Here is a 14,314-nt window from a genome sequence, read left to right as displayed (position 1 = left end):
CAAACAGCAATTCTGAAATTCTAAATATAGCACAATATAAGAAACTGGCAAAATATAGTACAATATAGGAAACCAGAATGCAAACTTCAACTTTCTGGGGGGCAAAAGTGGACAGTTTGAGAACAAACTCACATACACTGAAATCTTTACCATATTTACTGAAAATGATAGTGGACTCAATTGGAAGCCTTATTTTCTCCTTCCCAATGAACCTATTAGGGAAACTGTCTTTACAGCAGTGCATACAACTGTCAACGGGAAAACTGAAAAATGAGGAAAATATTTAGTGATCTAGATCGGGGAAGGACAACTTTGAGGGGTGGCCAAGGATTCTATTTAACTATTACTGCTGCTGCTTCTTTTTTTAATAGAGCAAAGGCCACAGTATATAGAATAATGAAGTAAATTCAAAAAAATGTGGGAAGGGTGTAACACATGGGAGCAAACCTATGCTACTTTTTTAAACCTGTGTTTGGGGGAGGTTTGGAATCAGTAAATCATATTGCTGGTTTACTGCTGCAGTGGTCATATGAAGCTCTGAAGCCCATAAAGGAAAGAGATCACATGCAACTTTGGGAATCAGGTCGTTTAATTTTAAACACTTCATCTCAAAGTATGAATGCACCGCAGGCCATGAGCAATGATTCTGAAACACTCAACCCAATCATTCTTCCTAATAGTTTAGAGTCAGTCAGCAACTGAGCACAGAAGGTTCATTGATTCCACTACTAATTTTTACATACTGTTAAAGCTGCAACATTAAAGATGCCAAATGCACCACAAAGCCAAGGAAAGACAGCATTACAGAACTGTATTATTATAGACTATTATTGCTTTCACAGAATACTCAACCTACTGTTTCCATAAAGACACATTTTCTTCCATCCCTGGTTTAAAATATTACCTTATGAATTATAGGTGCAATATCTCAGAGATACAGGCCATAATTAATGCCTGCACGCCTTTCCTTCTGCTGGATCAAACTGTTACTGAAACTCAGTACAAAAGAAACCTTCAGTGGTATAAAAATTCTGGAGAAACAGGCCTAGACACAATTTAATAAAACAATACTTCCTTTAAATAATTAACCAGGCTATGGCATTTCTTAATATTACCAAGGCTTTCTTCCTGTTTCAGCATTATTACTGTGTGTCACCCATCCTCCCAAAGCGTGCTGTTCATAGTAATAAACTAGTCAGGAGTGCAGGAACAAAGTTTAAGATGCACAGAGTACCCTGAAGGAAAACTGTATTTATTGCTTCAGGTTTGTTTCTTCTTTGCCATCTGCATGATTTACTTACCATCTGCCACTGCCATGATTGTAGCAATAAAAATCCGATGAACTTTTTAAAAAGATTTTTGTTTTATCACTCTTTTCCTTAATTATTACGTTTAATGCTTGATTGTTACCAACTAACAGCCGAATGTCAAAGTAAATTCATGACAAACATAGAAGTATGAAGAAGGTAATCTCTGGATAAACTGCAGTAGACAAGCAAACTCCTTAGTCTGTCACCTGATTAACTACAACAGCAAAAAAATATCTGTTTTAACATCTTAAATTATACTTCTAAAATCAAGATAGATGGTTGATTTTTCCATAGAAAGAATGAAATTAGTTCAAATACTGAGCTAATTTTCAGTTGTTTTTTTTAAGCAGGCAGTGTATTTTTCACATGCAGCTTCAACTGGTATATCACAAGTTTGGAATAAAATGAACTGGATCCCAAGCTGAAAATTTACACATGCCTGCTTTGGTAAAATCTTTTACTATATACTGAAATATTGGTAAAGCAGGACGAGTGAACATATTTGCTAAAAATCACACTCATTTATAAAATGCCAACATACAACGAGCAGTCCTACTTTAACTGCTGAAGTTTATGAAGCATCTAATATTTATTGGACCCAAGTAGCAATATTAATAAAATTTAGTTGCTTTTTCAAGGTAGTCTGACAACCCTTTTCAAGCTTTCATCACTTTATTAGTATTGTAAATATTTCCGGCCTGGAAAAGAAGAGCTATTAAGTTATTGCCTTGTACAGGAAAAGAGGAAAATTAGGAAGGAAGTATACAGTTAGCCAAAGCTAACACTCAACAGGATACTGTGCCTGAAGTGCAGTGTGTAGACAGCCTGATAAATATGAGTTGAGGCTGAGGTAATTTCCATTGAAAAGTATCATTAATTTTCCACCACCTATGTGTATCTCAAGGGACTACTACAGTACAAGGCTGACCTACTGAAAGGTATAAAGTTAACAAACTTCCAGGAGAAAAAAAAAAGGAAGAGAAAGAGGCTGAAAACAGCAGCAGATTATACCCTTAAAATTTAAATCAATCATTCTTTCACAATGTTATTTTGTTTAAGAACAAAGCAAAATTCATACTGTGCCTTTGGTTAGTGACACCTACCAGATAAATCCTGTAAGCATCAATCCTCCTGATTGGCCCCCAGCATTTGTCTGTGTCATTATACTTTGTCCCATCTTCCACACTGCATGAATGATTGCCAGTCACAGTACTAACAAAAAGAAGCAAAGCAAAATATTAATATTCATCTGAATATGTGAGGAGACCCTTCACATATTCCCTTCATAAATATACATTCTATCATACAAATATGTCCAGGAAACAGTTGCAGATCAAGTAATAACAGCATTTTAAGCAGAAGATGATGTAGCTAGTATGACAACTGCAACTATTCCTTAGCTAGTTGGTTATGGCAATGGTTTTCCATTATGCAGTTACTTCTTATCATTGTAATGTATTCTATGTGGGCTGCCCTAGACAGCATTCAGAAGATGTAATTCATGCCACAGTTGGATTACTAACTGGTATATTTAGCTTGCCTTGAATATTTGCATACATTGACAAATGTTTTTCAGGAATTCAAGTGCTGGTTTTCACTTTCCTAATTAGCTTGGGGCCTATTTGAGAAAACAATTCGAGCTGTAAACAAATATATCCAGACACTAAAATTTGCCATTAGTTTTATATGTGTGTTATCAACTCTTAGCAACCATGTGGATAGATCTTCTCCAAGATGATCTGTCCTCAACCTTCAAGTCTCCCAATGGCATACCCATTGCCATTGTAACAGAGTCCTTCTCCTTTCCTGCTGATTATCTTTATGAGCTGGATTCATGATATTTCTAACAATGGTTTTTAAGTACATTGTGGCTCTTTTAAGTTTTGTATAGTCTGAAATTGACTTGAAAACTGAGATAGAAATCGAAGCAAGCACATCAATAAAAAGTCAAAACCATCAATATTTTAGCTTTTTTAGAAAATGAACACATCCACAATATTGTTAACAAACGCATACCTACCAAGTCACTTGCATGAGAGAAACTGGGACAGCAGCTGCATAGATTGCCAGATCACCATATAGATAGATGATTATACAGAAGTAAAACAAATTCACTCCCACTACAAAGAAGAAAAATGAAAAAAAGATAAACCATTGCAATTCACAAAATTGTATCACTTTTTTAAAAAAAAGCTTAATATTTTAGTCATTTCTTGTTGAAAGTTGTTTTTTTAGAACCCATGGATGCTGAAATGAAACAGATCCAAAACACTGCTTGAAAAAAAGAATATAATCAATGCATAGTAGAATTAAACCTTACAGGAAAAATACAGATACTAGATATGGTACCCTATCTAGTATCTTAAAATCTGTTAACATTGTTTTCTATAATTAAGTATTTCAAAATGTTACATTAAATATAAGGCTCTAACTATGACAAACTTCCAGGCAGAAGTAAAGGATCTTACTGTGTGTGTGTGTTTCTAGAGTAGAATACCTGCTTCATTTGACTACAATTTGCATCTATTATTTCACTCAGAGTATATAAAAATTATGATAGGTACCATATGATCACATTGAAATTTCATTTTATTAAAGCATACAGTAACCCTCTTTGATGGACTACAGTGTTCTGCCCCAGCTACGGATCCCAAAGAACACAGCACACACAAACTCTGAACAAAACTTAGTTTACTCAAATAATGCAGTTTTAGCAAATGCCGGCTGTTAATAAGCATACTTAACAGCCTGCCAGAATTCCACAGATAAGATAGTCAGAGTCTTACTGGAGTTGGCAGAAAGCCCAGAATCAAGGTTGCAGAGAAATCCCAACGCGATGATTAGCGAACTAAAGTTGTTTCCTGCAGCTTGTTGCAAGCTGTGTTCTTTCTTAAATAGGCTAAGGGAGTGGCCAATTAGCCCCAAGCCTTACTCTCGAGGAGACCTTCTCCTGAGGAACCACTCCTGCCTTTTGGCAGCTGTGTGTGCCCATGCATTGAGAAGAGGCTCCTCCTCTTCATCCTCTTCATCCTCTTCACTTAAAGGAGCCTCTGGAGGTTCTGAAGGCCCTGACTGACTCCCTGCCTCTGGCACCACATCTTCTTCAGCCTCCTCGTTGTCCAACTCGAACGCTGGCTGCACAGGCTGCTGGCGCAGCACCACACCAGCCTCCTTGTCGTCAGGATCAGCAACAATCCGCGCAGGCCGCTAGCGGGCCACAACATACAGGTAGGCCTTGGCTTCAGACTAGTTTGAAGTTCTACCTGGGGAGTACTTACAACCTGGATTCGAAATTCTGACGGTTGTCCGTGTCTCCCCCCACCCGTCCCCCCGCAGTAATGTGATTTCACTTTGGGCACCTGGCAATTGGGCCACATTTACAAACCCTGGCAGTCTTCCATGATGTGTTTTGCAACCGATTTGCTGAAAACCAACATTTACTTCCAGTTTCCAAAACTGGGTATGATTCTAATCTTGCCAAATTACCATATGATTTATAAAAGGCTATGATGCAATTCTTTTTCTTTACAATTTGGGGACAAAATTATTGGTATTCAAAGAAGCTTTATGGTCAGACATCAGGAAAGATAAAGAAATTCCAAAACACATCAGCTTGCTTTTCAAAAAGGAACTGAAATAACTCAATCTAAACATATTTCATTTTCAAAGTAATCAGGCCAAGGACAGAAGGTATTAATTCAAAGACAGGAAGAAAAAAGGAATATAAGAAATACAAAAATGGAGTATATTCAGCTTGGCACTAGGAATGGTCTTCCACAATCTATTTGTGAGGATGGAATATATGTACACATAGTTATATACATATGCACAGACTGTATACATATACACATGCACAACTCTGTTAAAATATTAAGTATTCTTCAGTCAAGTTTAATGCTTGGTGATTTCATAAACATGTCTCTATATGTTTTGGGCAACATTTGCAAACCACCTATATCTCACCAGTTTTGAGGTACTGGATTATCTTTATCCATGCTCAGATAAATAAATGCAGAATTTAAATAAAAAGCAGGGTGGATAAAAATCAATGATTTTTTTAAAAAAAAAATCAGATTTTTTTGATTTTTATCAAATTTATTTTAATAAAATGCTTTGGGAGTAAAAATCTATCTAAAGATAGTTTTCTATTTAAGATACATTAATAATTTAGTTTAATCAGCATGAAATGGACCTTAGTTATGTAGCATGAGGCTGTATATTCTGCAAAATTGGGACTGTTGGTGAGTCAACAGCAGGTCAGAGGAGGAGCCGCTCCCAGAAAAGAGATGTCAGCTGCTCTTTAAAAATTATGATTTAAATCAAGCCTTTTTACTAGTGATTTAAATCATGATTTAAATTGTGATTTAAATCAAATCCACCCTGATAAAAAGTAAATAAATTGCCAACTTCTTCTTCTGAGTTTTGGTTTCCAATCTAGCCTATGAATTATCTTTATTTTTTTTTATAGTCTCCCATTTGAGTATAAAACGCATCTTACTCAAGTTTTGAGATCAGCCAATATCACCGCTAGAAAAATACAAGTACTACAAGAAATGGCAACCCTCTTTTCTTGGCCAAAATAATGCCTTTTACATTAAAAAAAAATATCCCCAAACAGAAACAACATGGTGTACTCAGCCACTGCATGTCTACTAAATGGGGTCAAGGAAAAAGTCTTTTTATTTCTCCAGAACACTTTGCTCAAAAGATAAATGGAAATGAGCACTATGCTACTATTCAGCAGTATTAATTCTATAACTGCTTAGCAAATATTTCCCCCATCATAATTTGTCTCACTTCCTGAAAGAGGTTCCTACCGAATTATTTTATGAATCATTACCAAAATTATGTCAAAGCCTGACCTGATGCAAAGCTTGGACAAGCAGTCATTTGTTTTAAGCATCTGGCTCACTAGAAGGTGACAAGCTTTCTAGTTTCCTCCATGCATGATATACTGAAACATGATCAATGCCAATTATATGTATTTATTAAACAAATAATTATCTATGAACTACGCTAATCGCCAATATATTTATGCCTGCTGAGGTCTGTTGCCAGGCTGGTTTTTCACTTGACTTACAACATGTTCCTCTTTAGATGCTTATTTGAGGGTTCCTTACGACTACCCAGAGATCAGACTTTGACTTCAACATCCAACTGAAACCAATGATGCTAGGTGAGAAGAGTCTGTGGTACACGCAAGTTCAAATTGTAACACTAGATGAAATTCACTTTCTACCTTCCGGGCAAGTGTCCTGTCAAAGCCTACTAAAATGTGTACCATCATGAATTAATGCATCACACAATATGCAAAAAGCACAGCGCATGCCAGTTTCAATTGCTAATTATATATTGCAATTAAGTGGGCAGTGCAGTAGAATAGCCATCCCATTTATAAAACTCCATTCATTATATAACTTCAATTGAAAGAGTCATCAATTCATTTATTGCTAGCATTTCTATGCCATTGGAGAAATTGTTCTAAGCAATGATATTTCATAAAGAATAAGCCAAATAATTTTAGAGTATGCTAATAGATGGAAACCAGAAAAAAATCTTGTTTATACCTACAACATATTCTTCTTTCTCCTCTCCTCCTAAAAATATTTTGGTTCTTAAAAATTATTAAAAGTGTTAGTGTAATTTAAGAGGAAAGCATAAAAAACAATAAAAAAACCACAAAATACTAGCCATCTGTTAATACTGATATGTCTATCAGTAGAATAAAAGCAAAACTATTTTTCTGCAGTAATAATCAGTAATTATGTCTCCACATTTAGATATTCATAATATTAAAATGAGACAAGAGCAGCATGGTAATCAAAAGCATACTTATTCCCAGCTTGGGCTTTACTATTATTTTTAAAGTAGTAAATAGATTAAAATATTCATTAATTCTTTAAGACCTATTGCAGCTTTTTCCCCAGCTAAATGTACAAACAACTGCAGCTATAAATGCTTATTAAAATCTTATTCAAAGAAAAAAAAATCAAATTCAAATTAATCTAAAACCAAATAAAACTTGAACATTAAAGTCATTATTCATGTATATTATTTATTAAACTATAATGGATTTTTGTCAGCCCTTTTGTAAATGCTAAATTGAATATATAGTCCCATTAGAGAAAAAATACTCTTAATTAGGAGAAAGAGAAATTAGTCTCATGAAACTCTGACAAGAAAATGAGTTTGGGCTAACATTCAAGTTTGAAATCAAGCTATGACTGCCTCAGCTAACAAGTTCAAGACAGCACTTTTACCTTTTTAGAACAGTTAGGTACTATCAGATTGATCCAACCTGGGTTTGTCACTGGGACCAGAGGTTTACTCTTTTGAACTTTCGGACTCGTGCTGGAGCCAATCAACAGGGAACTTCTCTCTACCAGAATGTGTGCTTTGGGCTATTCTATGCATAGTATTTAAGTGATGCCTGGCTGTGTGTGGCTTTTTAGTTGTTGATTGGGATGCTGATGGCCAACTATTAAATTGTTGCCTGTTTTTTCTTTGTGCTGCCAAGTTCTCGGCTCCTAATACCTGATAAGCTGGTAGTAAATCAACACTCCTGTTGACTGTCAAGGGGCCCATTTTCCAGGCTTCAATCATTTGCCTTTTTGGCTTTTTTTGTACCTGCCATTGCCTTCCATAGAAAAAATAAGTCCACCTTTAATATTTGATTATTACCCCCTCTGGCAGAAACAACTTCAAGTAGACATTTCCTATAACTGTCTACAGTTTCTGACATTGAATAGGAGTAGTTTTTTCCTCATTTTCCTCTTCATTCAGTTGTGCAATGTTGGGAGGGATTTCTTGCATGCACTAGTTGTTTCAAATCACTCCACAGAATCTTGATGGGATTTAGACCTAGGCTTTGACTTGACCGTTCCAGATCCCTCCATTTCCCTTCTTTTTTTTTCAGCCATTCTTTGGTGGATTTACTAGAATGGTTATTGCCATTGTCATGTTGCAAGGTCCACTTTTAGTTAAGCTTTTGACAGATGATTTCACGTTATCCTCAAATACCCTCTGGCACAATGAACAATGGATTCTATGATGGACACCAAAGCACTCCATACCATAAAGCACGCCCCTGCCTGCTTTACAGTTAGAATCAGTTTCTTCTGGTAAAATGATAGCTTTGGCTTTTTGCATGTCTTCTGATATTGTGACCAAGTATCTCAATTCTTTATCTTGCATGTTCACAGCCTAGGTGTTCATGAGCAAACTTTAATTTTGCCCTTAAATACTTTCAGTAAGCAATGGTTTTCTCTTGGCACACCTCCCATGTAGATCTAATTTGTACAGCTTCTTTCTAATGGAAGTCTCATGAACTTTGACACCAATAGTAGTGAGATTTACCTACAGGTTACATGGTAAAATTCTGGGGGTTTTAGGCAGTGGTGGCTTGCCCCCGGTTCAGACTGGTTCTATAGAACCGGTAGTAAAACTGGCGGGAAGCTCCACCCACTAACCCTGATGTCACCAGAAGCGATCTGCGCATGCGTAGAAGGCATGTGCGCGAGTGCACAATCCCGTTGTGAACCGGTAGTAAAGGTACCATATTTCTTGGAGTATAAGATGCACCTGTTCCCCCCTAAAAGGGGGTGAAAATTTAGGTGCGTCTTATACACCAAATGTAGCCCCGCCCACCCACTGGCCCCCACCCTTTGGCCTCTGCCTCGCAGCAGTTACCTCCTTGCAGCAAACAGCAAGAAAAAACAGCGCCTTTCAGCTTCAACACAGCCTAATTAGCACAAGTTGATTGGATCGGCCTTCCAAATCTCAGCTAATTTGCTCTCAGCTGTTTTTCACAAGCTCTGCTGCTTGCTGCAAAGAGGTAAATTGCTGGAGCAGATTTTTTTTCCCCTTGTGCTAATCAAGCTATGTTGAAAATGAAAATGAAAGTAAAGCAGGCTGTTTGCTGTTTGCTGCAACCAGGCAAAATTGCTCAGAGGCAGATGGAGATTTCTTTTTCTTCTTTTCCTCACCAAAAAAGGTAGGTGCGTCTCATACTCCGGTGCATCTTATACGCCGAAAAATACGGTAAGTAGAACCCACCCCGGGTTTTAGGGATCTTTTAAGAATCTTGTGAACTTACTGGGATGGCCTGCCTTGGGCAAGTTGGCACTTGTTTGAAATCTTTTCCATCTCTTAATCATCTTCTTGACAGTGGAATGATTGATGTACAATTGTTTAGCAATCTTTTTAAATCCCTTTCCCAGACTCACAGGGGCCTATAATCTCCTTTTTGAAGATTATGAGAGCTCTTTTAATCTAGACACAGTGATATCTCACATTTCAACAACAAAGAGCAAACAAACTAAATATCTGAGGTTTCAATAAGGCAGGTTCATTCGAGATCTTCTCTAATAATGTTCCAATCCTTTGTACCTGATCTGGTGCATTTCTAATTTTAGGTATTTGATCTAGTGGTAAATCTACAAATGTGCTTACTTTTCCCAAATGTGAAATGTTTAGGTTTTTATGTTTTTTTCAATCGCACAATGCACTACAAAATGTAAGTACTGCATAAAATCTGTTATATCAATATTGTTGAAATGAAACGCATATCTGTGTTAAAATACATTGAAAAAAAATCATTTTTTCACAACTGTATCTGCTCACAGCACATGCTTGAAATATGTGCATTTTTGCTTGTCAATCATCACCTCAAGGGAATAGCCAATGTTTATTTGGTCCATAATAATTTTAAAAATAATTTCCAAATCCTTAACTCAGACATTTCTCTCTCTCTCAGTGCCCAGTATACAGAAATATACGTTACCACAGGAAAACTATCATTTTAATTATTATTTTTGGTTTTATTGAAATGTTTTTATCCTTCATGATCTTTTCTAGGTGTACATTGTCTTCTTTCTTGGACTTAATCTCCTTTTAATTTCTCCAGTTTTCCATATATCTTTATTTCTGCATCCAAGAAAGCAAAGTATTTACTACCTTCATTTTTTCACTACCAACGCCTGCTGGTTCATTTTAATTTTCTTTAAGAGTTAATATTTAATATTAAACCCAATTTTTCACTTTTATCATCAGCTCATTAAGTCATTTTTACTTTCAGTTAAGTGATATCATATTTATATCTAAGATAGTTTAAGTTTGTATTGAATGAATGAATCCTGCCATTTTAAAATATATCAATTGATATAATATTGATATTCAATGAATAATAACTAATGCCACTAGATAGGATTCCAAATTTACTCAGTTACAGCCATCCACATATTTAAGGACATTTAAAAAAAAAAAAAGATTGCCACTCCATTCTTTCATATAGCTGTATTGCTTATTCCTAAAATGTCATATTTAATACCTTTCAGCTTTGTCCATTTTAAATTTTCTGTTGTCCAGGCTTCTTACATGTCATAATCCACTACATAATTTCTTGATTTACAATTCCTTTTGAAAGGTGGTTTAGTTTACTTCACACTCACACAGCCACCCCTGTCTTTGCCAGTTACTGAGCCTAAGGAGCCCTTAGCTTCATTCCCTCACCCCCACCTTAGAACTTCCCTGGCAAAGCTGATCTTTAAGGAACTCATAGGTCTATCCTCACTTTCATGTTATTTGAAGTTACTGAGCTTTTCTACCATATCAAGGTTATAATCTCCTGGAAGGGTATTTTGAATATATCTCAGTAAATATAAGAACAATATAGCAGCTATTTTAAAAGCTAATACTTGGATTCTCAGAAAAAAACTGAATTAGGAACAGTTGTAATATTATCAGAGATATACAGTAAAATTAGACTGTCGTTTTTCAAATAGTCCATTTAACAGGCCAAGGACAACATGTAAGATAGAAGGATTATGAAAGGGCTGCTATTGTTCATTGTTAAAATGAAACCAACTAAATATATTGCTCACTACTTAGATCATTTGATTCCAGACTTGAATATATATTTAATAATGCTTCTGATAGGAATTTTAGTTCAGTAGATTATAATCTAGATACTTAAATAGAAAGTAAAACAAAGATGCTCACATTACTCATTCTTTGGGCTATAAAAATGATTATGCCTTGACTCCTGCTTATGATTTAAGGTAATTCTAAGAACATATTTCTGTTTTAATATTCCGTATTATTCATTTGACAGACAGAACTTTATTTTGGTCAAATACTATCAATAAAATGAAAACAATCTTCTAACAAGAACTACTATCAACCATTTGTATGGGACTCTTATACATAACATCGCAAAATTTTGCTACTTTTAGACAAATACACTTATCTTTATTGTTTTATAGATAGTGCAGATAAAAGCTGTTAGAGTCCCCCAGAAATTTCAATAAAAGAAATCAATCACCAGTTAATCAACTGGTATTTCATATGAGGTTTCCTGTATTTCCCTTTCAGGACAGCTGTGGAAAGAACATGAAATCAAGCTAAAAATAAAGCTCTCTCAAATTTGGGAACTGTAATATGATTATGAGGCAGGTTCAGATATTAAAATTTGATTATTTACAGTTACAATATAATTGAGAAGATTATGAAAGAAAGCAGCAATTTCTGTTTGATCTTCTACATCTAAGATCCTTTGCCATAGTATTGATCTAGCGTGATCTAACTGTAAGGTTAAGCTGGCATCACTGGGGAAACTATGCAAACTTGGTTTCTTTTGGATCACAGTTTTTCCCTAATATTAGATAGGTCAGTTCACTGGGATTAGGATGGTCATGGATCTTCATTGATAGATAGTTTCATTACTGGACACAAAAAAGGAAGATCAATGGATTTCTCCAGGAGTGGTAATGACATATATGCCTAGAATCCATTACTACAATAAATGATTCCAGAATCCCTGTTAGAGCAAGCCAAACTATCCTTCAGAGTTAGACACCTTTCATAGAAATCGTCAGAAGACTTTCTTTCTCTTTAAGACTACATACCAATTTCCTACAAAGTACAGCGTGAAGTCTTATGTGTCTCAGCTTAAATTGGTAAGATAACAATTTGACAAGCATTGATTCTTATAAGATTACCGAAGGAAATGTGCAGGATATGCAGCAAACACGAAGGCTTTCTTTTTTAACAAACCTATAACTAACTGATCTGTGTATAACAGCAATTATAATAGAACATGATATTCTGAAAATTTTATTCTTTGCCTGCGCTATATCTTTTTATCCTGGTAGCAAATCTTGCCAGGTTTTAATTGGGCATTATATTAGATATATTCAGCGTGACTGCATACATTTGTTTTACCCTGTTCTAAAACTGCATCACATAGAAAGCAAGGTCAGAAGTTAGCTCTTAAAAGCAAGTAATTGATGTTGTGCGGATTTCATTTACTGAAAAATTATGCAGAATTTCCTCAGTTGCAGGAAGCCTGGCAAATGCCAGGGTGAGGCAAGGAAAGAGCAAATTGGAAACGATGGATAGCAGTTGGGAATTTCCGACACCCAATAACCTCCAAGAAAAACTGAGTGAAACCCCTGGTAAGGGAACAGCAGGGAAGACAATTGCAAAACCATGCATTTGAGAAATTTGATTTTTCAGCAGTACAGGTACCCTTCAATTTACAACTATTCGTTTAGCAACCATTTGAACTTACAACAGCACCGGAAAAAGTGACTTATGGTGATGCTTGCGCTTAAAACTGTTGCAACATCCCTACCGTCACGTGGTCAAAATTCAGGTGCTTGGCAACCAGCACGTATTGACGATGGCTGCAGTGTATCAGGGTCACGTAATCACCATTTGTGACTTTCCCAGCCGGCTTCCAACAAGCAAGGTCAATGGGGGAAGCTGGATTTGCTTAGCGACTACACAATTCATTTAACAACTGCAATGATTCAGTTAACAAAACTGCCACAAAAAGGTCAAAAAAAAGCAGGCATGACTCACTTAACAACCACTTTGCTTAGCAATGGAAATTCTGGTCGCAACTGTTCTCATATGTCGAGGATTACCTGCATTTATTTCTGTTTGTAAAAAGATGCAATTGCATCTAATCCAGACAAAAGATATAATTCAGCAACAGAAGCAGTCAACTTTAGTCTAGCTGAATGAGAAAACTAAAACATTAAGTAAGAGGCTGTCATTCAAACCTTTATATTAAAAAAAAACAAAGAGTCTTATCACTTAGATAAATTATCTAGAATTATCTTGCTATCTAGATATGTTTGAACTAGAGACACCCTCCACATTCCTATAGAAAGCCATGCTGCATGGGCTAATAAATATGTACAAATGTCATGGTTCTATCTTCAGTTTCAGTATGTACATTTTTGCTTCATATCACTATACTACTAGACTATGATGTATTTCTAACCGAACACTATTTAGAGACCAGTCAAAACACTACACTGTGTGTACACTAAAATATTTTGCCAATACTGATATCCATAATGTAAAACCTCTATAGACAAGAAGCCAAAAGAAGGAATGGCAGGAAGAGAATTCATTATTCTCCTAGCTAAATTCAGTGCTTGATAATGTATGCTTGGATTTGGAAATCTCTATGATCTTTCCAAAGCATTCTAATGCACCCAGATATTTTTCTACTGATCAAAAGAACAGAAAAATCATATGACACAAATTAGGGCCATCCCTATCTTTGAAGGGATACTTTTATTTTGCTATAACTGTTCGTTATTAGTTTTTAAAAACTTTTCCTTCTGAGAAAGAAAGCTAGTATCACAACCTGCCTATAATAAGCGAAAAAGAGCTGAATAAATTTTGTTTGAACTGTCAACCAAAGAAAGCATTTGTTTAAAAAAATTAACTACAGTATGCTTAGCCTGCATTCACATATGTGATCTGAGCACCCTCTACTGTGTAAAATTATTCATAGCAGAAATAGAGAATTAATGCTACCATATTATCCCAGAACTGTATTTCTCCAATGTATTTCTCCAGCCACACTATCAAAAAAATTTAATCTCATCCATGATAAAAACAAAATCTCCTTTTTTTCCCAAGCAAGACATTTATTCAATGCTAAAATATACAGTAAGAAAATGTTCTAATTCTGAAAAGGTAACCCT

General features: G+C 35.6%; 1 protein-coding gene across 2 annotated transcripts in view; it reads right to left on the bottom strand.

Moving 5' to 3' along the window:
* The window catches only part of SLC38A12 (solute carrier family 38 member 12), a 76,985-nt gene that overhangs the window by 40,518 nt on the left and 22,153 nt on the right, over nucleotides 1-14,314 (bottom strand). For both annotated transcript variants that reach the window (XM_034408714.3, XM_034408716.3), the window contains exons 7-8: nucleotides 3,331-3,430; nucleotides 2,414-2,522 (exon numbers count right to left, since the gene is read on the bottom strand). In XM_034408714.3, the coding sequence (XP_034264605.2) occupies nucleotides 2,414-2,522; nucleotides 3,331-3,430 (209 nt within the window). The remainder of the gene's footprint in view (nucleotides 1-2,413; nucleotides 2,523-3,330; nucleotides 3,431-14,314) is intronic.

This window comes from Pantherophis guttatus, chromosome 2, assembly GCF_059756535.1.
Source record: "Pantherophis guttatus breed Tessera chromosome 2, ASM5975653v1, whole genome shotgun sequence".
Taxonomy (NCBI): Eukaryota; Metazoa; Chordata; class Lepidosauria; order Squamata; family Colubridae; genus Pantherophis; species Pantherophis guttatus.
Note: the sequence above shows the minus strand (reverse complement) of the source record. Positions and strands in the feature narration are given on the sequence as shown.